General features: G+C 43.8%; 1 protein-coding gene across 3 annotated transcripts in view; it reads left to right on the plus strand.

Annotated features, from left to right (window-relative positions):
- The window catches only part of HK1 (hexokinase 1), a 77,351-nt gene that overhangs the window by 9,941 nt on the left and 40,535 nt on the right, over nucleotides 1-26,875 (plus strand). For 2 of the 3 annotated variants that reach the window (XM_081329305.1, XM_081329306.1), the window contains exon 4: nucleotides 16,909-17,071. In XM_081329305.1, the coding sequence (XP_081185431.1) occupies nucleotides 16,930-17,071 (142 nt within the window). In that variant the 5' untranslated portion in view covers nucleotides 16,909-16,929. Of the gene's footprint in view, nucleotides 1-4,327; nucleotides 4,768-16,908; nucleotides 17,072-26,875 lie in introns of those variants that run through there. The other variant, XM_081329304.1, reaches the window with a different exon arrangement.

Consider the following 26,875-nt stretch of genomic DNA (forward strand, 5'->3'; position numbering starts at 1 on the left):
TTCATGGAATGCATCAGTGCTCAGTTATTTGCTTTATAATGTTGCCTCGAGGGACGTGGTGGCTCAGTGGGTTAGGACGCTGAGCTTGTCGATCAGAAGGTCGGCAGTTTGGCGGGTCGAATCCCGAGTGCCACGTAACAGAGTGAGTGCCTGTTACTCGTCCCAGCTTCTGACAACCTAGCAGCTCGAAAGCACGTAAAAATGCAAGTAGAAAAATAGGGACCACTACGGTGGGAAGGTAACAGCGTTCCGTGCGCCTTTGGCGTCTAGTCATGCCAGCCACATGACCACGGAGACGTCCTCGGACAAGCGCTGGCTCTTCGGCTTTGAAACGGAGATGAGCACCGGCCCCTAGTTGGAAATGACTAGCACACATGTGTGGGTGAACCTTTACCTTTATTATATCATAATGCTTGATGGTAATTTTTATGTTATAAAACCTTTCATAAAATTTGCCAAATTTTCATTCTACAGGAGTAACCAGGTTTCAGATTTTGGGTGTATTATGTGTTAGTCCATTTAAGCCACCATGGTCAAAAATGATTGCCCAATGATACATGTTTCACCTAGCTCAAAGTTACATACATGAGTTTTAGCAGATAATCTTTTTAAATGTTTTTATTTCATCATTGATATAAATATTTATTTTGAGAACGTGAGCCATCCAGGTTTAGTTCAAGATAAGCAGCTGTATAAATGTTTAAATAAATAAATACTAGAACAACATGCAGGACAAATTTTGGGTGAGGATTCAAAATGGGGAAAAAAATGCAAGTTCATTTCTTTTCTTCCCCCCCTCACGATTTCCCTACATTTGCAGTTAAAACCAAGCCATAGTGCAGAGATCTCTAGTATTAGCTCTCCCATCACATGGCCTCTTCTGAAGTGTAGAAGGAAAAGTCTTCATCAGGGTCCAATCCAAGCAGGGAATAAACAACATGGTGACTGCTTTAGAAAGGAGGTTGCAGTTTATTGAAGAGGAGAGCCAGACAGAAAAATGGTTCTGGAAGAAAAGAGAGCACACATGTAGAAGGGAGTGGGTTTTTATACCATCTTGGGCTTTTGTTTGGAGTTGTTTCCTGTTCCTGTTTGAGGCTTTGTATTTCCTGTGTCATGTCTTGAGTGTGCCCCTTTGGCATCTACGGGTTAATCCTGTTATGTCCTGTCTTAGAGTTTGGGTGGGGTATGTAGACTTTAGGTTTCTTTGTCTTCCTAAACTTCTAGCTGGAGGGCTCCAACCTTCCTGAATAGATTATTACATCTGCATTTCTACAGTTGGTTTCTGCTTGGGGGAGGGAGACTTGGGGCTATTAAGAAAAACTGGGCATGCTTTTCTACCTCTTTAAGATCCTTTGAGGAAATATAATATTCTCCCCTTTTAATATTTCCTTCTCTGGGGGGGAGGGGCTGACTTCCCACAGAAGTTACCCTTGTGCCTGGTTTGTCTCAAATATCTAGGACAGGGCTCTTCAACCAGTGGTACGGGTACCACCTGTGGTACATTGGCACCTGGCAGGTGGTACGCGACCATCCTAGAAAAGTGGTAGCGGGGGATGGGAATGAGCAGCACCGCACAAGTCTTATTGAGAGATGGCTGGAGCTAGGCAACTGGTGGTACTCGGATGTTGCCATATCCTAAAAGTGGTACAATGGGTGAAAAGGTTGAAAAGCCCTGATCTAGGAAACATCTTAAGACGCCACTAGTCTCGGAAGGGGAGGGTATCTCTTTATTCATACGGGGGAATGTTTTTTGTCATTTGAGCTCCTATTGGCAATCTGAAATGGTACCATTCTCTTTCTCATGATTAGGCTTTCTTCTCTTTGCTCTTTAAAACCCGAATGGCAATTACCTTGTTGGTCCTCTTAGGAGAGGAAGGAGCAAAGGAATGTGGTCCAGCAGCTATTAAACATTAACTACATCATTAAAGAAAACACTTGTGTTGGGCAATACTGGCTGTTGCCTGAGAAATAAGGTGTGCTGCTCTTGAATGTATCTCCATAGATGAATTGAATAGAAACTTTATTGACTTAGTCAATTGATCATATCGAATGATCAATACAAATACCTAAGTAAAGCCAAGGAAAAAAATAGGATATGTCACCCTTCTACTTAAATGTACCAGCCTTAAAAACTAGTCTTTTATACAGTAACAACAGAATTCAGAAACAGAAAGCTCATGATTAATGTAATTTCCGCCAACTCAATCCTAAATGCTGTTGCAAAGAGAAAAGATCAGAAAATTCATCCCTAGCGCACGCTCATCCCACTAAATTCTTAGGTGTCATCAGCGTCTTTTAAAAATTGTTGTTCAAATCCTGTACAGTAACGCTAAAGCAAAACAGAGAGCAGTGATCCTCTGTGGCAGGAATGGAGGGACTTTGGTACACATTGATCCATGCTCATTTGTTGGAGACAGCAAATTGTGGTTTTCCCCACCCAGCCGTGGCAGTGGGGACGATTAGAGCAAAAATGCAGTTCTTCAGAAGCCCTAAGGATGTAGAACACATGCTTTTCTTGGTTTTCAAAACCAAATCAAACTGGGAAAAAATAAGTTGCAACACGTCTGGAAAGTCAATGGTGCATCTTAAGTTGGAATGAGAAAACAAATGCAAAATTACAACTCGTTTTGTTTAGCTCAGGGCTAAGAAATCCTCTCTAGAGAAACAGCAAGGGGAGAGATGTTAAGTCTTACTAGCTGCGACTCAGGAAAGATCATACCTTTTAATAAACCGTTAGCCGGAAAAGATGCTACCAGACTCCTAGAAATACACAAATCAGCATTGCTGCCATGACACAGCAGATTTATATCTTGATTCAAAGCAGTTGTGGGTAGAAATCTGGTGCATGCACGCCTCCAAACGTGGGATGCAACTGGAATAAGGGAGCGGATAGGTCCGCATCTTTTACAGAGGCAGCTTATTATCTGTGGGCAACATTTTAGATTTTTATGAAGATTTCTACTCCGGGTCTCACACAGCGATTTCCCAACCACTCTTCGCGCGCCCCCCTGGCTTGGGATCAAAAAACGCGCGCCAAGGATCCTGACCCAAAGCAAGAGGTCACCTCAGATCCTTCCCCAGGGTCGGGAGGGTCCGTTTTGGCACGTTTTTTTCCCCTCTTCCCAAACGCGTCCCGCATTTATTTATTTATTTTTGGACCCACCGGGTCGGTGCAACGATCCAGAAACCCGGCGTGTGTGTGTGTGTGTGTGTGTGTGTGTGTTTACCATCTCCCCCCCCCTTCCCTGGCGACTTCAAGGAGAAGCGTTTTTATGCGCGGGCCTGGTGTGTGTGTGTGTGTGTGTGTGTGTACCATCTCCCCCCCCCCTTCCCTGGCGACTTCAAGGAGAAGCGTTTTTATGCGCGGGCCTGGTGTGTGTGTGTTTACCATCTCCCCCCCCCCTTCCCTGGCGACTTCAAGGAGAAGCGTTTTTATGCGCGGGCCTGGTGTGTGTGTGTGTGTGTGTTTTTACCATCTTCCCCCCCACCCTTCCCTGGCGACTTCAAGGAGAAGCGTTTTTACCCGTGTGTGTGTGTGTGTGTGTGTTTACCATCTCCCCCCCCACCCCTCCCTGGCGACTTCAAGGAGAAGCGTTTTTACGCGCGGGCCTGGTGTGTGTGTGTGTTTGTGTTTTTACCATCTCCCCCCCACACACCCTTCCCTGGAGACTTCAAGAAGCGTTTTTATTCGCGGGCCTGGTGTGTGTGTGTGTGTGTGTTACCATCTCCCCCCCCTCACCCTTCCCTGGCGACTTCAAGGAGAAGCGTTTTTACCCGCGTGTGTGTGTGTTTTTACCATCTCCCCCCCACCCACCCTTCCCTGGAGACTTCAAGAAGCGTTTTTACGCGCGGGCCTGGTGTGTGTGTGTGTGTGTGTGTGTTACCATCTCTCCCCCCCCACCCTTCCCTGGCGACTTCAAGGAGAAGCGTTTTTACCCGCGTGTGTGTGTGTTTTTACCATCTCCCCCCCACCCACCCTTCCCTGGAGACTTCAAGAAGCGTTTTTACGCGCGGGCCTGGTGTGTGTGTGTGTGTGTGTGTGTTACCATCTCTCCCCCCCCCACCCTTCCCTGGCGACTTCAAGGAGAAGCGTTTTTACGCGCGAGCCTGGCTTCTTCCGGAGCGGGAAAGGCGCAAGAGAGCCGAGAAGCGGCCTCTGCCTGGCGGCTTAATCCCTTCCCTGGGGAGGTCGAGGCAAAAGATCTCCCGATGCCTGGGGAAGGCTAGCGGACGTGGGGGACGTGCGGGAAGGGATCCCTTTTCGGGGATAGCCGGAGGGCCCTCCTCCCCTTCCTGCCGAGAGGAGGAGGAGGAGGAGGCGGCGACGGGGGTCCTCCAGCCGGCGAGGTTTCTTTGCCAGCCCTGCCCGGCCAATCTCGCCCGGCTCAGCCAATGGCAGCGCAGGAAGGGGGCAGGTTTTCGACTTAGTCACTCTCGCGTGGAGGAAAGGCAGAGAAAGGAGCATCGTTTTTATTTTATTTTATTTTCATCTTTCCCCGGCGGGGTTGAGGACGGGACCGTTGGGGGTCTTTTTTTTTTCTTCCTTTCATCCCCTTCTCGTGGTCAAGAGAGCCGGGAAGCGGCGCGCCTCCTTCTCCATCTTTTCCCCCGCCCAGCTTTTTGGGGTTGCATTCTCTCTCGGGGCTGTTGTCCGGCCAAGCCGCCTGGGACCACCACCACCCCACCCCCCTTTCAGATTGCAGGATGATCGCTGCTCAGCTGCTGGCTTATTATTTCACCGAATTAAAGGATGACCAGGTCAAAAAGGTAAGGCGCGGGTCAGGCCAGGTCGCAAGCCCCGCGGCCTGGCGCGGGAACGCCGCGGGACGGCGCTTTGGGCACGGCTGGTTTGCGCCTCGTGGAATGGGCTCCGTCGCTTGCCGGGGGAGGGGAGGGGAGGGGCGGCTCGGCCGGCGACGGAGCAGCCGAAAGAACCGGCCCGCTGCAGTGTCCTTGAAACGGGGATGTTAGGTGTCAAGAGCGGCGACGCGTAACGCCGCCGTCATGGTTCCCTCCCTCCCTCCCTTCCCGGCCGGCTGAGGGCGGAACTTGTGGAGCGGGATCGTCCACGAGGGGGACTGAGGATTCGGGGCCTAAGGTTGCCTCCTTGGGTGCCGAATCAGTGTATGGGGAAAAGGGGTGGGTGGGTGGGTGGCTTTCCTGCCGGTATTCGCCGCGAGGCGGGTGGTAGGTTGCCTCCTTAACGATAACTCTCCTCCGAGGCCGAGCGCGGGAGCGAGACTCGGCGGCGCCCCCCGAAGTGTGGCACGGCCCGTGCCTCCCGATTTCTGCTCCCCCTCCTGCAGGGGTCTTCAAACTTGGCCCTTTTATGACTTGTGGACTTCAACTCCCAGAATTCCTCAGCCAGGCACGCTGGCTGAGGAATTCTGGGAATTGAAGTCCACAGGTCATAAAAGGGCCAAGTTTGAAGACCCCTGTGCTTCCGTGAGGGTATTAAAAAGGGGCGATTCCCGCAAAAGGTCCCCCGGAATAAAGCGACCAAAGGCGGGTAACGTGACTCCAGATGGAGATCGTTGGAGGCAAAAAGCAAAAGGGGTAAAATTAGACCTCTTCTGCGGCTGTCATGATTACCTGAAGTTGTCTCGGAAAACTTAGTCCTAACGTTTGCACCAGCTGCAATGTATGGCAGTGAAAGCTGGACCATAAGAAAGGCTGAGCGCCAAAGAATTGAGGCCTTTGAACTCTGGTGCCGGAGAAGACTCCTGCCGAGTCCCTTGGACTGCAAGGCGATCAAATGGGTCAGTCCTAGAGGAGATCAACCCTGACTGCTCTTTAGAAGGCCAGATCCTGAAGATGAAACTCAAATACTTTGGCCACCTGATGAGAAGGAAGGACTCACTGGAGAAGAGCCTAATGCTGGGAAAGATTGAGGGCAATAGAAGAAGGGGACGACAGAGAATGAGGTGGCTGGATGGAGTCACTGAAGCAGTAGGTGTGAGCTTAAATGGACTCCAGAAGATGGTAGAGGAGAGGAAGGCCTGGAGGAACGTTGTCCATAGGGTCGCGATGGGTCGGACACAACTTTGCAACTAACAACAACAACACAACGTTTCCTGCCTCTAGAACTGGCAGGCTTGGGTGGGGGGGGCAAGCTTTGTTAATTATTTTAATTTTCAATTTTCTCAGTGTTGTAGGCAAAGGTTAATAAACAGACATTGCAGAAATGCTGCTATTTTATTAGGAGTGGAAGGTTTACGAGTGAGCAAGGTTCTGTATTGGAAGAAAGTGCTGCCGATTACTTAAAAGAAAGGAAGTAAGCCTGTATTATATGGTGACTTGCAAAAAAATGTTTTATGAGCTCAAAGCAAGTTTTATTAATTATCAGTGGCTTTCATCGGAGGATATTTAATGTATTTTGTGTGAATCACATTCTTAATGGATTTTAATATGAGATAGAACCCACTTCGGAGTTCCTAAGATTTTTTTGTACATGATATATAACATGTAGCTCTTGCAATAAGGGAAATATACACAGCAATGGCAGTAACAGAGGAAATAGTTTATGGCCAGGGTGGGGAGCTACTCTGTTCTGCCTGTATTTGTACGTTGTACAGTAATATCTTCTTCCTGGTTTCTTTGTAGGAGGAGAATCTATGGTAGCAGACAGACGAAGGTTATGACCTTATGCCTTATAGTAAAACTTGCTAGTTAGAAAAGAAAAGTTGGAAAAGAAACTACCAGATTCCTTTGGATTCCATTTCTTTTTTGCCTTATTAAAAATATCTGCATCACCTTTTTCATGCTTCAGCTCCTTCTGTCTCATAAATATGCAAAAACAAAACAAAGCCAATACTTTAAAGTAAGTGAAGCCAACTGTGAATATGCAGAAACTATGATTTCATCTGCAGTGATAAAATATTGGTGGATTTTTTTTTGTAGGAGAATGAACATATCTACTCTTAAACGCTAAGAAAAATAATTGGTATTGGCACTAAAAATAATAGGTAAATTAATACTCTGCATTTGAATTGAAAACATAAAACTTTAAAATTTATGTTAAAATAAATCATCTGTCTTCCTAAAAAGTATGTTGAAAAGAACCTTGATGCTTCATAAAATATGAAGCAGGTCTTAGTTGTTAGAGGTCCTGGGCATATTCAGAATTCTTATGTTTTGCTGCCTTGCTGGAAAAGTTAATATCTTATTCTAGAAGATGGAGAAGCTTTAGATGACCAATATTAATTAGATGACTGTGATAACTTTGCAACTTTAGTGTGTGTGTATGTGTGAGAAAAAGAGAGAGAAATTGGGATTATATATTGTACTGTCAAAAGAAAATTCTTCATCAGGGTCCAGTCCAAGCTGGGAATAAACAAAATGGAGGCTGCTTTAGAAAGAAGATTGGAGTTTATTGAAGAGCAGAGCCAGACAGAAAAGTGGCTATGGGAAAACTGACCACATGTTGCTGGGAGTGGTGGGTTTTTATACCTTCTGGGGCTTTTGAGGTTGTTTCCTGCTTGAGGCTTTGTATTTCCTGTGTCATGTATTTTGACCTGAGTCTGAGTGTGCCCCTTTGGCATCTGTGGGTTAATACTATTATGTCCTGTCTTAGAGTTTGGGTGGGGTATGTAGATTTTAGGTGTCTTTGTCTTCCTAAACTGCTATCTGGGGGCCTCCAACCTTCCTGGATTATTTACATTTGCATTTCTACAGAGCTGGTTTCTGTTTGGGAGAGGGAGACTTGGGGCTATTAAGAAAAACTGGGCATGCTTTTCTGCCTCTTTAAGATCCTTTGAGGAAATATATTTTGTCCTTTTGATATTTCCTTCTCTGGTGGGGCGGGGAGGGCTGTCTTCCCACAAATCAATTTCTTGAGCACTAATATTTGTTTAAAGTCTGACAGCTGCTAGCCATAGTTCCATTGTAGATGGAAGAATTGTTAGCATGCTGCGCTCCTGCCAAATAAGTAAATGTTAACAAAATAGTTAGCTGCTGCTTTAAAACTATTGCCTTTGTTTTCAATTCCTCAGCCCCAAAGGTCTGTAAATAAATCTAAGTGAAATAAGGACTTAAAAACATTTAGAAGATCTAGATTGAGCGTGTACAAGTTGTAGCTGGCCTGTAGTAAATTCCACTTTGTGGGAAGGTAACAGCCTTCCGTGCAAATGCGTCTAGTCATGCCGGCCACATGACCACGGAGACGTCCTCGGACAAGCGCTGGCTCTTCGGCTTTGAAACAGAGACGAGCACCGGCCCCTAGAGTCGGAAACGACTAGCACGCATGTGTGGGGGAACCTTTACCTTTTTTACATTGGGACTGAAAATGGTAGAAGTTGGTAAAACTACCATCTTCTTGAGTGTTTCAGCTGTTTGGGCAATCTGGCTGAAGTAGATGTAGCATTCTTCCATTTTTGTTGGAATCTCATCAGAATCAGATGTCTGGGTCTTATTTAGGGATAAATAAATAATTATTTTTGTATGGTTGAGGGTTTTTGGATACAGTTTTCTTTTCCAGATGGCAGCTGAAGAAGAAGATGATGATATAATAATAATAACAGTAGTAGTAATAATAATAACATTGGAAGGGACTCTGGAGGTCGTCTTATCCAACCCTATGCTATTTCAGACAAATGGCTGTTCCAGTCTCTTCTTAAAAACCTCAGTGTTGGAGCATTCACAGCTTTTGGAGGCAGGTTGTTCCACTGGTTAATTGTTCTAACTGTCAGGAAATTTTTCCTTAGTTTTAGGTTGCTTCTCTCTGGTTAGTTTCCATCTATTGCTTCTTGTCCTGACTTAAAGAATAGCTTGACTCCCTCTTCTACTGGATATTGGAACATTGCTATCATGTCACCCCTTGTCCTTCTCTTCATTAAACTACACATACCCAATTCCAGCAACCGTTCCTTATATGTTTTAGCCTCCAGTCCCCGGAACATATTTGTTGCTCTTCTGTGTGCTCTTTCTAGAGTCTCAGCATCTTTTCTACATCCTGGTGACCAAAACTGGATGCAATATTCCATGTGTGGCCTTACCAAGGCATTGTAAAGTGGTATTAACACTCCTTGCAGTCCACGCTGGGGAGATTGAAAGGGCTGGAACCTCCCAGCGGTTTGATACTCTCCAAATACTTGGTGTGTTCATGTTTCACACAGCAGCTGAACTGGATTAAGGCACAACCTACAGTTTGTCCCAAGATTGCCTTATAACTTGACACCACCATCTAGGGCCAGTAGATCGTATAGATAGAGTCATAATTTTTCCCTGTTCTTGTATTTAGAAAAGTTGTTAAGCCTGCAAATGGGATTTCAGTTTCTGTATGGATTTCAGTGCCATCACTTCCCTGCATATGGAGGGCCAGTTGATATTTCAGAATGTGGATGTTGATTGTTAGGTGCAACTTGAAAATGCTGTTCAGTTGGGTGCTGTAAATAAATAAAGTTTGCACCAATGCAAGTTATTGGTTTTATGTTACACACACACACATATATTTTTGAAATTCCCCAGATAGCTTCTTCAGATGAGAAAATAAACGAAGAGCATATAAAGATATTCTGCATTAAGACCATTTCACCATATACCCAAAACAACAAAGTATGTGGAGGCAAACTATGGAGCAATAAGATATAGGTCAGGGGTGTTCAAACATGGCCCTTTTCTGACTTGTGGACTTCAAGTCCCAGAATTCCTCAGCCAGAATTCCTCAGCCAGAATTCCCCAGCCATAATTGAACCCAAAATCTCAAATCCCCAAAGGCAGTTGTTAAGTGAGTCTTGCCCCATTTTATGACCTTTCCGCCACAATTTATTAAGTGAATCACTGCAGTTGTTCAATGAATCGTGGTCAATTAAGCAACTCTGGCATCCCGCGTTGACTTTGCTTGTTGGAAATCTGCTGGGGAGGTTACATCTGGTGATCACATGACACCAGGACTGCGTAGCTGTCATAAAAATATGCCAGTTGCCAAATGGCTGAATTTTTGATCACATGACCATGGGAATGCTGCAGTGGTCATAGGCGTGAAAATCAGTCATAGGCCTCTTTCAGTGCCGTTGTAATTTTGAACTGTCACTAAACAAATGATTGCAAGTTGATTACCTGTAACACATACTGTGACCTTAGCTTTAGTCCATTTAATTATAGATTGTCTTCCCCTTCTATGTTACTTCACCTTGCCCAAGTTCTATTTTTTTTTTGCAGTCCATCGTCTGCTTTTATCACGTGGTGACTATATGAGTTGCCAATCATCATCTCTAGGGAACAGACAACCTTGATTTGTTCTAGGATAGATTCTTGTAGCACATGGTACTTCAATACCCTTCTTCAGAGCCACAGTTTGGTGTGTCCTCCTCTTGTTCTTTTTAAATATTTTCTTTTCACAGCTTATCATTATCAGGGGAAAACCATTGCTTTAATTACACTGGTCTTTTTTCCCCCTAGAAATGTCCTCTCCTTCATGATTTTCTCTAAATTTGTTGTTGCCTTCTCTCCTAGCACATTTTCTTTTTTATTCTTGTTCAACTGAGTTTGTTAAACAAGTTGGCTGATAACGTTTTTTGCCTTGAGTGAAACCAGTTTAAGGTTCAGTCATCATAAATTCTTCTTGTTGCCCAAAGCTTTTATCTCCTATCTTTTTTTGGCTATCAAAATAGCTTCTTCTATAAGACTTTCATCTTTTCTTTTTTGAAATTTGTGGAATATTTTTCCACTTCAGTTTTAATGATGTCTCATATTTCCCCAAGCTCTTGGACTCTTCTTACATGAGGTAAGAATACTGATTTTGTTCCTTACATTGATCTTGTATATACTGACTGTGTTTCCTCAGGTCAAATCTTGCCTGTTCTTAATTTTTGAAGTTTAACCCTATATATTTGACACCAAAAATAATATAAGATAAAATCTATTTTGAACTCATCCTACTGTGTGCTTCTTCAGGTTTTTCAGCAATAAATGTGGCATACAAATAAATAAAATTATCCTAATATCCTCTTGGTTTAATTAAGAGTTGCTGTACAAAGAATCTTACATTTTCAGGATTCTTCTCTGTGAGGACTGTAGACCCCGGTCCATCTAGACAATTATTTGAATTTTAATTGTGCTAATAAACCCTTCCAAGCTGGAGCAAAAATATGTGCCCTTGCAAAGCAAATAATGATTTTTCAAACCGGTTATATTTAGAAATTCATGCATCAATGCACAAGAAAAATCCTATGGCTTAATTTTGACTTGAACTATCTGATGCAAGTTAGTATTCCATTTCTCCCTGCATTCAGGCATGGTAGAACACAATATGTAAGCTGATAACACAACAGACTTCCAGCACTTTTTGCCTGAAATACAAATAGCCAAATCACTGCCTTATCCTATGGTTTTACCTGTACCGGAGGCAGGGCCAGTAAGGTTCCTATGGCAAAATAAAGTCACCTGAGCCATACAGCCGTCTCTAATTTTAGTTAGCTGTGTAGTAACAAGTTACTTAACTTAAACTCCAAATGAACAAATGTCTTTTTCAGGAAAGCTGTACCCAATGATTGTGTTGGCTATTTATGTGGCAAATGTAGACACACTAGATTGAGCTCAATTCCCAGTCACATCATGGGCATGTCTTTTGTTTTCTTGGCAACAGTACGGAAGAAAGTTTGCCATAGTCTTGTTTTTTTTTAAAGAACAACACTTTCCAATCCAGTTTATAGCTTTGGGATTTTCTCCCATCTTAAGTAATTGTTTGCATAAAACGTTGAAAGCAGCTGATAGTATTGCAAACCTGGATATATTTTTTTCTCTCTTATCTCTCCTTGCCTTCTCAGTTTTCTTAAGTTTGAAGTTTCTTATCCACACTTGAAAATTTGCTCAGGACAACTTAAATTTCTGAAAGTTGCTGAAATCTCATATTGAACACCAAACAAAAATCTTTCTGGTTCTCAAATTCAGATTCCCAGGACATCTAAGATTTTTTTTCTGTCCTGCTTGAGCTGGTGTCCTACGTCCAACAATTTGGAATAAGAGAATAACAAGAGTTGGAAGGGATGTTGGAGGTCTTCTAGGCCAATTCCCTGCTCAAGCAGGGGTCTGCTTCCCTGCTCTATACCAGGGGTCTTCAAAGGTGGCCCTTTTATGACTTGTGGACTTCAACTCCCAGAATTCCTCAGCCAGGGATGCTGGCTGAGAAATTCTGGGAGTTGAAGTCCACAAGTCATAAAAGGGCCAAGTTTGAAGACTACTGCCCTGTACCATCTCAGTAGCATGGCCGAATTGTTAAAGATGCCATTTCATTAAAAACAAAAGTCAAGTTTTTTTTTCTAGTTTGGGTGCATTCTCAGTTGTCATGATTTAGTTACAAAGGTGCCTCCATTTTAAAACAAGCACTCACTTATTTATTAGTTTGTGCCTCCTAACTGGATTAAAAGAATCATTGGACAATTCTGTGAGCAGAAGGGAAAAAATGCATTCTCTTTGGTAGAGCCGTTTCAGACCAAATGTAAAACATTAGGCTAGGTGATGTTTTGGGGATGAAGTAGTGAGCCAAATAGATTCCTAAAATAAATTCTAAAAAGTGGCATTCCAAACACTTAGTGTCTGGGTATATTGGAAATACATGAGTTATTTTTCCTGCAGCAAAGACAGTTAATTGCACGGTTACATTTCGATTTAATTCCACTGTTGCAACACAAATCAGTGGGTACACGCTTGGATTCCAGGATTTTAATCTTTGGTGATGTAATAATAGACAAGCTACAATCAGCCTACATAAATAGGCTTTAAAGTTTAATGTAAGGAATAAAAAGGAAAAACAGATGTGTGGACCATGCAAAAAAGAATCCACAGCAAGGCAGTTCTTTTATTCAGTTAACTAATTGTTAATTGAACAGTAAGCTCTCAGATTCCTAAGAAGTCTTCATTAAGGGATATATAAACCCCCGGAAAGAAGAAAAAGAAGAAAAATACATTTTGTTTTAGTTGTGCCTATTCCAGTGTTTGTAGCTTCAGTTCTATCTCTCTGTAACGTTAGTTGGAATAAATTTGGTGACAGGTGTATTTGGTCTAAGACGGGGATCTTCAAACGTGGCCCTTTTACGACTTGTGGACTTCAGCTCCCAGAATTCCTCAGTCAGGCATGCTGGCTGAGGAATTCTGGAAGTTGAAGTCCACGTGTCGTAAAAGGGCCATGTTTGAAGACCCCTGGTCTAAGACGAAGTGTAGTTAATGCTGATAATTGCAAAATGTCAAGCTTGCTGCCCATGTAAAATATGCTTCCACTGATGCTTCTGTAATTTTACATTCCTCAAGATTAAAACTGGGCTGGTTGTGCAAAAAGTTGCATAATACTTACAGTTCTGTCCCAGATAAATTACAACAGAGATCTCTCTTCTCTTATATATTTGTGGTGAACAACGAACAGAATTCTTTTCTTAGGAATTCAGGAAACTGTAGGGCCTCTTGAATTTAACTTGAAATAGCTAGAGGTCTGTACCATCCCTAGCGTCCTCTTGCCAAAACACAATCTGGGACAGATTTACTTCAGATTGATCTGTCGTGAATGACATTGTTATTAAAGGCATGATGGGTCTAGTTAGCTTAAAACCTTATCTGAGTTTCATGCCAGCAGATGGCCTCTAGTCCTTTCTGGGAAGGGATGCCAGGTGCTGCATTTGGGGTGCAGTGCTATGATAGCACAATCTTTTCGCTGATGGCAGGTAATCCTGCTAAAATGCAGTTCCGTTAGTGCATCTTGATCTCTGCCTGCATTGCAATGAAAATCATCTTGCTAATGCTGTCAAAGCAACTACTTAGCCCAGTGTTTCTCAGCTGTGGCCACCTTAAGATGGGTGGGCTTCAGCTTCCAGAGTTCCCCAACCCCGCCCCCAAGGGAATTTATAGTAGCTTAATAGAAATAGGGTTGTAGGGAAGCAAACTTCAAATTAGTTGAGCTTCCCTATTGCTCCCTCCAAATTCTTGTAGCATGGCCCAGATTTGGGATAGATACTCAGGCTCCTCGTCCGTTTTTGAATATTATTAATTATCACAAATTACAGCGTCAGTCTCTTGAGGACTACCAGTATCTTACCTTCTTGCTGGAGTACATTTTAGAGATCTCTTCCCTATATTGAAGGTAAGGGCTTCTCTCTTGAGCATGTTCCCAATTTCGTCTCCACCAGGTTTCCGTTTTCAACCCATTTTCATTTTTGAAGGAGTTACATAACTCTTGATTGTAGTTCTGCTGTTATTGATTTGCTGTTTGCTGTGTCGTGGGCCTGAAAGTGCTAGAGGAGAGGATCTGCTTAAACTAAGTGGGTCTGTATTTGATTTGATAGTCTGATGGCAAACTACTTAAGCATCTGGAATCCATGGGAGAAAGAACTACGAAGCTCATGCTTAAATAAAAACATGGGACCTTTTAAAAACACATTGTTGGGTGGGGATGTTAGACTGAACAGCAGGGCATCAAATGTCTAAAACATGATACTGCTTGTAGAAAGTTGGTAGGGGAATAAAGTTTTTTTTCATTCAGATGTGGATTTTTATTGTTTGAAAAACTGATTAGTAGGTTTTAACCTACAGGTGAAACTCGAAAAATTAGAATATCGTGCAAAAGTTCATTTATTTCAGTAATGCAACTTAAAAGGGGAAACTAATATATGAGATAGACTCATTACATGCAAAGCAAGATAGTTCAAGCCGTGATTTGTCATAATTGTGATGATTATGGCTTATAGCTCATGAAAACCCCAAATCCACACTCAGAAAATTAGAATATTACATGCAATCAATAAAACAAGGAGTGTACATAGAACAATATCGGACCTCTGAAAAGTATAAGCATGCATATGTACTCAGTACATATTTGGATTTGGGGTTTTTATGAGCTGTAAGCCATAATCATCACAATTATGACAAATCACGGCTTGAACCATCTTGCTTTGCATGTAATGAGTCTATCTCATATATTAGTTTCCCCTTTTAAGTTGCATTGCTGAAATAAATGAACTTTTGCACGATATTCTAATTTTTCAAGTTTCACCTGTATGTCTAGCCAAACAGTTTAGGAGAGGGATTCAGTGTTCTTTGGAAGGTGCAACATCAGGACCAATTTTGTTCCTCCGGATCATGATCATGGATAGAAGAAAATTTTAAAAAATGCCGATAAATGTCAGCTGAAGAAACCATTAAGATTTATTTTAAAAATTTAAGAAAGACTTGAACATTAAGATGCTTCTTCAAGGTAAAAATGGAATCTAGAATTACTGTGTTTTAGAGAACTACTGTATTAATAGCAAATCGCATTCATGGGGCCTTCTTCATTTCTAGCAATTGGACTACACAGAATGCTACCTTTTTATTACCCTGCTTAATATTATCTACTGTATGAAGGATTGCTGTTTGGTTCCCTCCAGATATTTTGGGTCATCCTGTACTCTGACAAAGCTTGTCATCTGTCTTGCCACTTGAGATTGATGTGAGTTGAAATCCAAAATGCTTGTGAGGAATGAACTATAAATCATTTAGGGGGAACTACTTCTCATCATGTAATTTATAATTCCAGATCTCTCCATGAATCAGGATACCTTTACAATTGAGCGTAGGAGATATTTTCACACTTGTCCATTGCCCAGGAAACACCTGTCCCTTACATATTTGTTATGGGAAAGGTTAGATTAATAAGAATTAAGAGATGGTGATGTGGGTACCTGGAAAATTAGACCCAATTTACGACCATTCAAAGTTATGGCAGACTTTAAAAATTCATTTCCAACCTATTCTTGGAGTTATAAATGCTCCCTCCCCATGATCTCATTACAGGTTTTTGGCTACCAGTTCACATTTATGATGGATTGCAGCATTCTGCAATTACATTGCATTTTTTTTTGCTGGTTTCCTGTATTTTTTGCTGATTTCCAGTAAAAAAAATGTCCATTTGGAAGAATGGATTTGCTTAACAACTATGTGATTCACTTTACAACTGTGGTGACTTGTTTCATGACTACTGTATAAAGTAGGGGGTCTTCAAACCTGGCCCTTTTATGACTTGTGGACTTCAACTCCCAGAATTCCTCAGCCAGGCATGCAGGCTGAAGAATTCTGGGAGTTGAAGTCTACAAGTCATAAAAGGGCCACGTTTGAAGACCCCTGGTATAAAAGGTGGTAAAATTGAGTCTGGTCACCGGTATGGTTACTGGTATGAACCCCTCATCTGGCTTTACTCTGAAATGTCTGTAAAAAATTTTTCAAATAGATCATTGTGTTCAATTTTGTCTTCTGATTGGGGATACACCAGTGGTCATGTGTGTTTTTGCCTACCTGTTTTCTGGACTCAGTTTAAGGTGGTGTTGATAGTGAAATGTGAACTGCTTAGAACCAATAAAGAGATGCCTCCTTTTGTTTGCGTTAAGGTGAGAACCTGTCTTATGTTGTCATCCGTCTATTACAGGGGTGTCAAACTGCTGGCCCACGGGCCAGATGTGTCATGTGGAAGCCCCACCCATCCCATCCCCAGCTCTGGCAAGGGGAAAAAAGTCACGATATGTCACGACGTCACATGACGCGGCGAGTTTGACACCCCTGCTCTATCATTAGGATAGATCAGGGGTAGGCAACCTTGGCTCTTTTATGACTCGTGGACTTCAACTCCCAGAATTCCTGAGTCAGCCAAGTCTACGAGTCATAAAAGAGCCAAGGTTGCCTACCCCTGGGATAGATCTACAAACAGAATAATTTTGAGCTCTTGAACTGAAAAGCGAGGTGGTCTTGTTTGTATGTTGTGTTTATTTTCCTAGGGTGGGACATAAGTGTTTAATTGATGGGAGATTTGTAATAAATACTACCTGCTCTTAAGCATTTTTTCTGGAGCATTCCATACTTCAGCATTTTTCAAAACATTAAGCCACCTTTATGTTCAGAAACAAAATTACACAAGGTCTGAATCTTCTGTGTTTCTCTGTGCCTCCGATATAGATTGATAAATATCTATATGCCATGCGGCTGTCGGATGAAACTTTGCTGGATATTATGGGTCGCTTCAGGATTGAAATGAAGAATGGCCTCTCTAGGGATTTTAACCCAACAGCCAGTGTAAAGATGCTGCCTACCTTTGTAAGGTCTATTCCTGATGGCTCAGGTAAGGGTTATCACTCTTGTGATCTGCTACTGAAATTGTTAATGAACATGGTTTCTTAAAACAAATCCAGTATTGTTCCTTCCAATATGGTGAGATCTGATGATTCCCCCTTGTGTCATAGTAATCCTAAAGCCACATAAAGCTGTAAGAAAAACTTACGTAATATTAGTAGCACCGTAAAAAAAACAACAATCTCCAGACCAATACAGCATGCCATTTACCAAAACATAAGTGTAGGTCAGGGGTCTTGAAACTTGGCAACTTTAAGACTTGTGGACTTCAACTCCCAGAATTCCTCAGCCAGCTGGGTGAGGAATTCTGGGAGTTGAAGTCCACAAGTCTTAAAGTTGCCAAGTTTCAAGACCCCTGGTATAGGTGGCCTTACAAATGAGTTACAATCATTTGTTTAGTGACCTTTTGAAGTTACAGTGTCACTTGGAAAAAATTGACTTACAACTAGTTGTCACTGTTACAATTTGGGTAATTAGTAACGAGCATGTATTTACAATAGCTGCAGCCTTAACAAATGCGGTGATTCACTTAAGAATTGCAGTAACAAAGGTAATAAAATTAGTGCAATTGACTTAACAACCATCTTGCCTAGGTAGGAAATTCTGGTCCCAATTGAGGTTGTAAGTTGAGAACTACCTGTAGAACAGGGGTCCTCAACTGTGGCAACTTTAAGACTTGTGGATTTCAAATCCCAGAATTCCTCAGCCAGCTTTGAGTTGAAGTCCACAAGTTTTAAAGTTGCCAAGGTTGAGGACCCCTGCTGTAGAACATAAAAAGACTCCATAATTTGTAGGATATATATTCCAGAGAGGAACAGTTTAATTGGAATCTGGGCAAGAGAGAAATTGCTAGAGCAAGTCTCAACAAGAATATGGTTTATCATGATCAGATTTGTGCTCCATTGAGATGGCTAATTAGGTGGTACAGAAACACTTCGTTCTTCTATAGCTCTCCTAGCTATCAAGGATTGGGCATTGTTGCAAATGAGTGTGTATGTGTGTGTGTATGTACTGTATGTCTTCTGAAAATTAAATAGAATAAATAGAAAATGCTCCAAACTTTGTAAGATCTTTCAAATTTAGATATCCCCTTATGATGTGGCCATTCAGTATATATTGCATACATGGTGTTTCCCAAAGTTGGGCCCCATAGGCCAATTACAATAGGTTTTATTAATTTTATTACTTCATATCTTTTCAGAGAAAATATCACTGCACTTAGGAATGTTCATGTGTCAAGGAAATAAAGAAACGTTTAAAAGAAAATGGCAACCAATTTGAACATTTAACATAATTTATATAATACATTTTCCAGGCAGCCTAGCTTTTGGTATACTCTGAATACAATATTGCCTTTCAAGCACATTGTGTTTATGATCCTGTAATCGGATGGCAACATGTATAATATAAAAGGGGGAAAAATGACATTGCCATAGGTGTATACTATAGGCCACCCAACCAAACAGATGAATAGATGAACTTTTTGCTAGTCAGCTAACTAAGATATGTAGGAAGCACATCACAATCGTATTGGGGGACTTTAATTACCCTGACATCAATTGGGAGATAAACTCTGCACCAAGTGGAAGATCAAATAGGTTCCTGACAAACCTAGCAGACAACTTTATATCCCAAAAAGTAGAGAAAGGAACTAGGGGAATTAGTCACATTGGACCTAATTCTCACTAACAGGGATGAAATGATAGAAGATGTTGAAGCCACAGGAACCTTAGGGGGGAGTGATCATGCAATGTTGGAATTCAACATTATGCAAGCACAAGAGTCAAACTAGACTTCAAGAGAGCTAATTTCAATAAACTTAGACAGAGCTTGGGAAGGATTCCATGGAAGAGAATCCTCAAGGGGAAAACAACTCAAGAAGCTTGTGAAATTTTGAAAAGTGAGATAATAAAAGCCCAGTCAAGCACAATACCAACAAAGAAGAAAAATAACAGCTCTCAAAAGAAACCAGCAGGGCTGCATAAAGAACTCTCTGATAAAAAGGACAAGTATAACAAGTGGAAAGAGGGGCACATAACTAAGGCAGAATATTAGCAAATAGCCTGTGCCTGCAAAGATGAAGTGAGGAAAGCTAAGGCTCAAAATGAACTAAGGCTTGCGACAAAAGTCAAAAATAACAAAAAAAAGCTTCTTTCAACATGTAAAAAACAAGAAAAAAAGTCAAGGAAACGACTGGCCCATTAGTGGGAGAAAGTGGCAAGAAGGTGACAAGCAACAGGGAGAAAGCAGAACTATTTAACTCATTTTTTGCATCCTCTTTACACAAAGGGAAAAAACAGCCCCAACCTATCAAAAACAGATTAGAAACACGTTAAGATAGGCAAGAAAATGGTAAGTGAGCACCTGTCCAGCCTAGACAAGTTCAAATCACCAGGACCAGATGGATTACACACCATGGTTCTCAAGGAACTGGCAGATGTAATCTCAGAACCACTGAACTATATCTTTCAAAGACCCTGGAGCACTGGGGAACTACGGAGGACTGGAAAAGAGCAGATGCAGTTCCCATCTACAAAAAAGGAAAAAAATGGATCCAGGAAATTACAGACCTAACAGCCTGACCTCAATACCTGGGAAGATTCTTGGAAAGATAATCAAACAACGAATCAGCGAACACCTAGAGGCAAACAAAATCATTACCAAAAGCCAACATGGGTTTGTCAAAAACAGATCATGTTTGACAAATCTTATCACATTCTTAGACCAACTGACAAAATTAGTGGACCAGAGAAATGCTGTGGGTATAATTTATTTGGACTTCAGTAAAGCATTTGATAAAGTAGATCACAACCTACTACTTGACAAGATAGAAAAATGTGGGTTGGACAGCATCACCACCAAATGGATTCATAGCTGGCTGACCGGCCGTACTCAGCATGTGGTCCTCAATGGAACTGCATCTACATGGAGGGAAGTAAGTAGTGGGGTGCCCCAGGGCTGTGTCCTGGACCCAGTGCTCTTCAACATCTTCATCAATGATTTGGATGAGGGGATAGATGGGGAACTCATCCAATTTGGAGATGACACCAAGCTGGCAGGAATAGCCAACACTCCAGAAGACAGGCTTAAGATGCAGAAGGATCATGACAGACTTGAACACTCAGTACTATCTAAGAAAATGAAATTCAATGTTGAACAAAGCAAGGTTCTACATTTAGGCAAGAAAAACCAAATGCACAGGTATAGTATAGGAGGTACCTTGCTCAATAGTAGTAACTGAGAAGGATCTCGGAGTCCTAGTGGACAGTCATTTAAATATGAGCCAGCAGTGTGCTGAAGTTACCAAGAAAGCCAACACAGTGCTAGGCTGCATTAACAGAGGGATCGAATCAAGATCACGTGAAGTATTAATACCACTTTGCAATGCCTTGATAAGGCCACAGTTGGAATACTGCATCCAGTTTTGGTCACCACGATGTAAAAAAGATGTTGTGACTCCAGAAAGAGTACAGAGAAGAGCAACAAAGATGATTTAGGGGACTGGAGGCTAAAACACAAGGAACGGTTGCTGGAATTGAGTATGTCTAGTTTAATGAAGAGAAGGACGAGGGATGACATGATAGCAGTCTTCCAATATCTCAGGGGCTGCCCCAAAGAAGAGGGAGTCAAGCTATTCTCCAAAGCACCCGAAGGCAGGACAAGAAGCAACGGATGGAAAGTAACTAAAGAGAGAAGCCACCTAGAACTAAGGAGAAACTTCCCGACAGTTAGAACAATTAACCAGTAGAACAACCTGCCTCCAGAAGCTGCGAATGCTCCAACACTGGAAGTCTTTAAGAAGAGATTGGACAGCCATTTGTCTGAAATGATATAGGGTTTCCTGCCTGAGTAGGGAGTTGGACTAGATGACCTCCAAGGTCCCTTCCAACTTTTTGATGATGACGATATTTGAATTTTTGATGGTTGGGTTTTTCCCCTTTCTTAAAAAAAGTAAAAAATAAGGTGGGAAAAGAAGCACAGACCACAGGAAGCAAAATACTCTGAGCCGTCTATTTAACACCAGTACCCTCTTCTAAATTGGCCTGAAATTGGCTCAATAAATTTTCTGTGCCCTCTCCTATTCTTCCTTATTGTCAGCCTCACACAGAAAAAGCAGGTTGGAAAAATTCAGGATGCTGAATTGTGACTTTTGACCTCTCAGCTGTTGCAAGGGCCCTAGTTTGCTTGCATTTGGCAAGATCATTAAATTAGCTAAGCATTATTTCCATACAATATTTGGTTCCGTCTCCAAACATTACTGCTTTATAAACTGAAGAAACAGCCTGGCGCTCTCTTATTTATCCTGTTCAGTGAAAAGAGAAATCTAGCTGCTTTTTTTTAAATTTAGGCTTCTCTTTCAAACCAGCACTTGGCTTTGGGGCCTGAAGAGTAATCATTATGTTTTATCTTGCTTTGTTAAGAATCATGAGGACTTCAAGGTGGGGAGGTGTAACTGTAATTATCACCCAGAGGTTGGCTGTGGAATTCTGGGAGGGTTGAAGTCCACACATCTTAAAATTGCCAAATTTGAAAAATCAATTCAATCCTCCTTAATAACTGTGTACAGAAATGCTTTTGTTACTATTCTTAAAGGGTCATATATCAAAAGCATAAGTGTAGGTTGGAAATCTTGGGAGAAGAAATTTTTGATAGTACTATGAATATATGATGGATTCTCCCCCCCCCAAAAAAATAAAAAGGTTATCTCAATCTGGACAGCAACTTCTATGAGCTTTTGTATAACTAGCCATGCGTTGCTAATTTGGAGTGATGAATTCACAGTCCAAAATATCTGAAGAGAATCAGACTGGAGAAGGCTAACGTAAGAATTAAATAATAGTTACATTAATCATAAATATAGAATTTAGTAGTCAGGTTGAAGCATTACAGCATATTCATACGAGAGGCAAAGAATGCCACGTGTGCTATAATGTCATCCACGTCATGAATTACATCATTTGCATGACGACAGAATGATCACACGTGGCTTTTACTAGATGTTTGTGAGTACCTCAGTCATTAGTTGATATCATGGGCAGAGACATCCTTTGATTTTAGCATCCTTCCTTTCTCCTTGCTTTTCTTATCACACGATCGTAAACTCTCACTTCTGAGATCCTGGCAAAGCCACACTTTCTATTAAATCTAGATACAGTGCGAAATGGGATAGTTCAAATTGCAGCTTGCTTGCATTTTAAGATTGCAAGACAGGAGTAAGTGGGAAGAGGAGAAAACAAGCTTCAGGTCATGGCCACCCAAGCAGATAATACGGGATTAATTCATTAACAGCTGATCATTATTTGCCTTTAAGTGTCCTTCAAGTATTTTGTTGACTGGGCATCTGATTTCTGTTTTCAGGCCACAGGTTAATTTTACTACCTATTTCAGAATCCCCATTTGTTTAAATTGTACTAAAAAAAAGGCACCATCTGTTCCACTGTTTATCTTTGAGGCCTTATTATGTGATAATGGCTTGTTTTTAAGCAATCAATGGGCAGACAGCGATAAAGTCTATTTGTGCACTTGGCATAATGTGAAGTACTCCCCCCCCCCCACCGGACAGTGTCACTTCACATAGTTTGATTTCCACAAGTGCAGTGTGGTGCATTGGCATCTGGAAGAATTGTGGTGATGTCACATAGGTTACGATGGCATCACATCAATGAGATGAGTTGTACAGTTTTCATCACCGCCCTGAGTCCTTCGGGAGAAGGGCGGTATAGAAATTAAATTATTATTATTATTATTATTATCTGTTGCCATTCGTGCCATTTGTATGATGATGTCACGACTCAGGTGAGCTCACTTGTTCTCCCTGTGACCATCGGTGTTCAGTCTGGAAACGATGCTGATCCAACAAACATTGTGATATTGCTTGGGAAAGACGTGCCTTGTGTTCCTTGTTGAGTTTGAGAGAGTGCTTGGCTTCGGTTCTTCCAAATAGATGCCAGAACAATGACAGCATGGTGGGATTATCTGAAATTCCTTGTTGGCTCTCAAGAGAGATGCAATCTGGAATTAAGGAGAAACTTGCTGACAGTGAGGACAATCAACCAGTGGAACAGCTTGCCCCCAGAAATTGGGCGCTCCATCGCTGGAAGTTTTAAAAAAGAGACTGGACGATCACCTGTCTGAGATGGTATAGGTTGGGTAGGCAACCTTGGCTCTTTTATGACTCGTGGACTTCAACTCCCAGAATTCCTGAGCCAGCATGGCTCAGCATGGAAACCTCTCCATTTCTCCTCAGCATGGCTGGCTCAGGAATTCTCGGAGTTGAAGTCCACGAGTCATAAAAGAGACAAGGTTGCCTACCCCTGGTATAGGTCCTCCTGCTTGAGCAGGGGGCTGGACTAGAACACCTCCAAGGTCCCTTCCAGCTCTATTTTATTCTACTCTATTTTGCACAGCTTCACTGATCCTTCAGTATGGCTGGGGGTTGAACAGTCTTTTCTAGAATCAGGCAGGAAGATTTAGATAAGGCATGATTAGACTGCCCCTTCATGCTGGGAAGCAGGATGAGGTCCTCTTAGACCAGGGGTCAGCAACCTGAAACAGTGAAAGAGCCACTTGGAACCTGTTCCCTCACAAAAGGAAAAACTGGGAGCCACAAAAAATGTGTCCGCATGTGCAGAACAGGGTTTGACTGAAGAGTGGAGCCAAGGCGAGATATGCACCTACCCTGCATATTTGAATTGATTGGTTGAACTTTTTTAGTCCCACTTTTTTTTTTTTGGACTGCACATGGCAGAGGACTGGGAGCCACAGGAGACGGCTGAAAGAGCCGCATGCGGCTCCGGAGCCGCGGGTTGCAGACCTGTGTCTTAGACAGAGGTACGCAACCGTGGCTCTTTTATGACTCGTGGACTTTTTTTTTTTGCCCAAGATGGCGGCGACCACGGGCGGCGTTCGTTGAGCTCTGCGGTGAGCCTACACAATGGGGGACTGGTGAGGTTCACGAAAGCCCAGCCGAAGGGCATATTCGGAGGGGGGGTGTAGGAACAACAGGCTAGCACCGTTTCGCGGTGTGGAGCCTTCCCCCCCCCCCAGAGAAGTAGAAGCGGCAGCGGCCGGGCGGCCTGTAGCTTGCCGCCGATCAGCTGGTGCTCTGGATCAGCTGTCAGGCGCTGTGCTGGCTAGAACTGATTGCTCGCTCTCCCTTCCTCGGGCGTTGGGGAAGCTTTCTCAGACTGAGATGACTTCGGCAGCCTAGGATCCTGCTGCGGACCTCTGGATGGATCATCAGGCGCCTGAACTCGGTTGGAGGGCGCCGTCTGCAGCCATGTGGATCTCTCTGTTCCTGTCTGTTGCTCCTGGCCTTTCCGCTTATAAAATGGCTGCGGATTCCCGTCTCGGCGTGGAGGCTATGGGGGAGACTTTTCTGTCTCCTTTTTCTCAGAGGACGATGGAGATTTGGCTGCTTGAATATGAGCATTTGACATTTATAACAGCTCCCTGCAGCCATAGAAATGGATTTAGTGTGCTGGATGGTCTGCTTGCTACTTTCTAAGATGGACTGGATGCTGGAACAGGATTTGGGACATTTTTTCTCCTGTTCCCGTGACCTCCCTATGATGTTCCGGAAGGAGTCTAGGACAGGCCGTGGTGAGAGGGTGGCTCTGGACTGGCTATTAATCCCCTGCTGGTGTGAGAGACTAGCAAGGTGGACTTTTGCTTCCCCAGCAACGCTGCCCTTATCCATCCCAGGCTGGATTTCATGGCTAGGTGAGAGGACAGTCATGGGCTCTTGTCTGGACCGGCTCAGGTGAGAGCAGAGCCGGATTGGCAGACTGCTGGATGAAGACACGTTCCGGACTTAATGTTTTTTACATCTGAACTAACATCTCATCAGCTTAATAACTTCTGACCCCATTTGTGAACAATGGCTCATATGGACAGTTCCATCTCATGGCTCGCGTACAATACTCTGGATCGGACTTGTGCACCCTCAGAGGGGTTTCTCCCTCCTGGATACGGCCAGCCTTCTTTTCTAACATTCCCCTTGATGACGGACCCAACTGCTGGGGTTCCGAGAGGTGGCTGGGCTTAACTAGGGGCCTCGAGTGGAGACGTGCTAAGAGGCCCCTGATAAAATTTTTAGCCGGTTATTTTAAAAGGTTAGGGAGGGGGAGGGAGGGGAGGGTAGGGAGGGAATCTTTAACCGGCACTCAGTCTGGACCTGTTAGAGGTCCTGACGGGACGGGGTCGGGGGAGGTGGCTGCTGGTTCTGGGAATGTGGGGGTGGGGCTTCAAATCCCCACGGCGATAGGGAATGGCAGCAGGTGTTTGCGCGGAGGGCCATATCAACACCTGGGATCGCGCCCCCGCTATCTCCGAGCGGTGGCGCGCTCCGACCCTCCGGTTAGCACCCTCTTACCCGGGGATGAGGGTGATCAGGCCCCTGAGCTCAGGTTGGTCTATTTTAACGCTAGATCCGTAGTTAACAAAGCTCCCCTCATCCATGATCTGATCGAGGAGGAAGGTGCGGATCTAGCGTGCATCACGGAAACTTGGTTGGGTTCGGAGGGAGGGGTGCCTCTCACCGAGTTATGCCCGCCAGGTTTCCGGGTGCTGCACCAGCCACGGGCTCAGGGCAGGGGTGGTGGGGTGGCAGTGGTTATTCGGGAGACTTTGTGTCCCCGGGAGGCCACCATTGTCCAGATGGCCGGGAGTGAATCCCTCCTCTTGAGATGTGGTTCTCGGGTTCAGTTGGGTTTGTTGCTTAAATACCTGGCGCCCAGCTGTGTGGCAACAGCCCTGCCTGAGCTGCTCGACACCCTCTCAGGGTTGGCGGTGGAGTTCCCCAGGCTTATAATCCTGGGTGACTTCAACCTGCCGTCACTGGGAGGGTCGTCGGAGTTAGCTCGGGAGTTCATGGCTTCCATGACAGCCATGGGCCTGACCCAGGTTATTGAGGGCCCGACTCATGTGGGGGATCATACTCTCGACCTGGTATTCCTGTCTGGACAGTGGTTGGATGATCTGGGAGGGGGCTCCCCGTCCATCACCCCTCTGTCATGGTCAGATCACCACCTCCTGAGGCTGGTTTTCCGTCATGCCACCCCCCGCCGCTGGGCGGCGGAACCGACCAGGTGGTTCCGCCCCAGGCGCCTAATGGACCCGGATCGGTTCCAGAGGGCGCTTGGGCCTATACCTATCACCCTTACCCACCGCCCAGTCGATGCTCTGGTGGAGGCCTGGGAAACGGCTGCCACCAGGGCACTTGACTGCGTTGTACCCACGCGACCTCTGACCCGGCGCAGATCCCGTTGGGCCCCATGGTTCTCTGTGGAGCTCCGGGAGATGAAGCGTCGGAGACGAGGTCTAGAGAGCGGTTGGAGATCCAGCCGATCCGAATCCGACCGATTGCAGTTAAGAACCTTTATAAGGTCTTATCTTGCGGTGATAAGGACGGCGAAGTCTAACTACTTTGCCGCCCTTATCGCGTCCGCAGATAATCGCCCGGCCGCCCTGTTTAGGGTGACTCGCTCCCTCCTTAACCAGGAGGTGGGAGAGGATCCCTTGCAGGGACGAGCCGAGGAGTTTAGTCATCATCTGGCGGACAAAATCGCTCAGATCCGGACCGGCCTGGACTCTGACTGGGCAGAGTCTGATGTGGAGGAATCAGGCGGTCTTGAGCACGTTATCTGGACTGAGTTCGACCCTGTTTCCCCTGATGATGTGGACAGGATCATGGGGAGACTGAGCACCACCACCTGTTTGTTGGATCCATGCCCCTCCTGGCTAGCTTATGCGGCTCAGGAGGGAACACGAGGCTGGTTCCATGCAGTAATAA

This window comes from Vipera berus, assembly GCF_964194415.1.
Source record: "Vipera berus genome assembly, chromosome: 5".
In the NCBI taxonomy this organism is placed as follows: Eukaryota; Metazoa; Chordata; class Lepidosauria; order Squamata; family Viperidae; genus Vipera; species Vipera berus.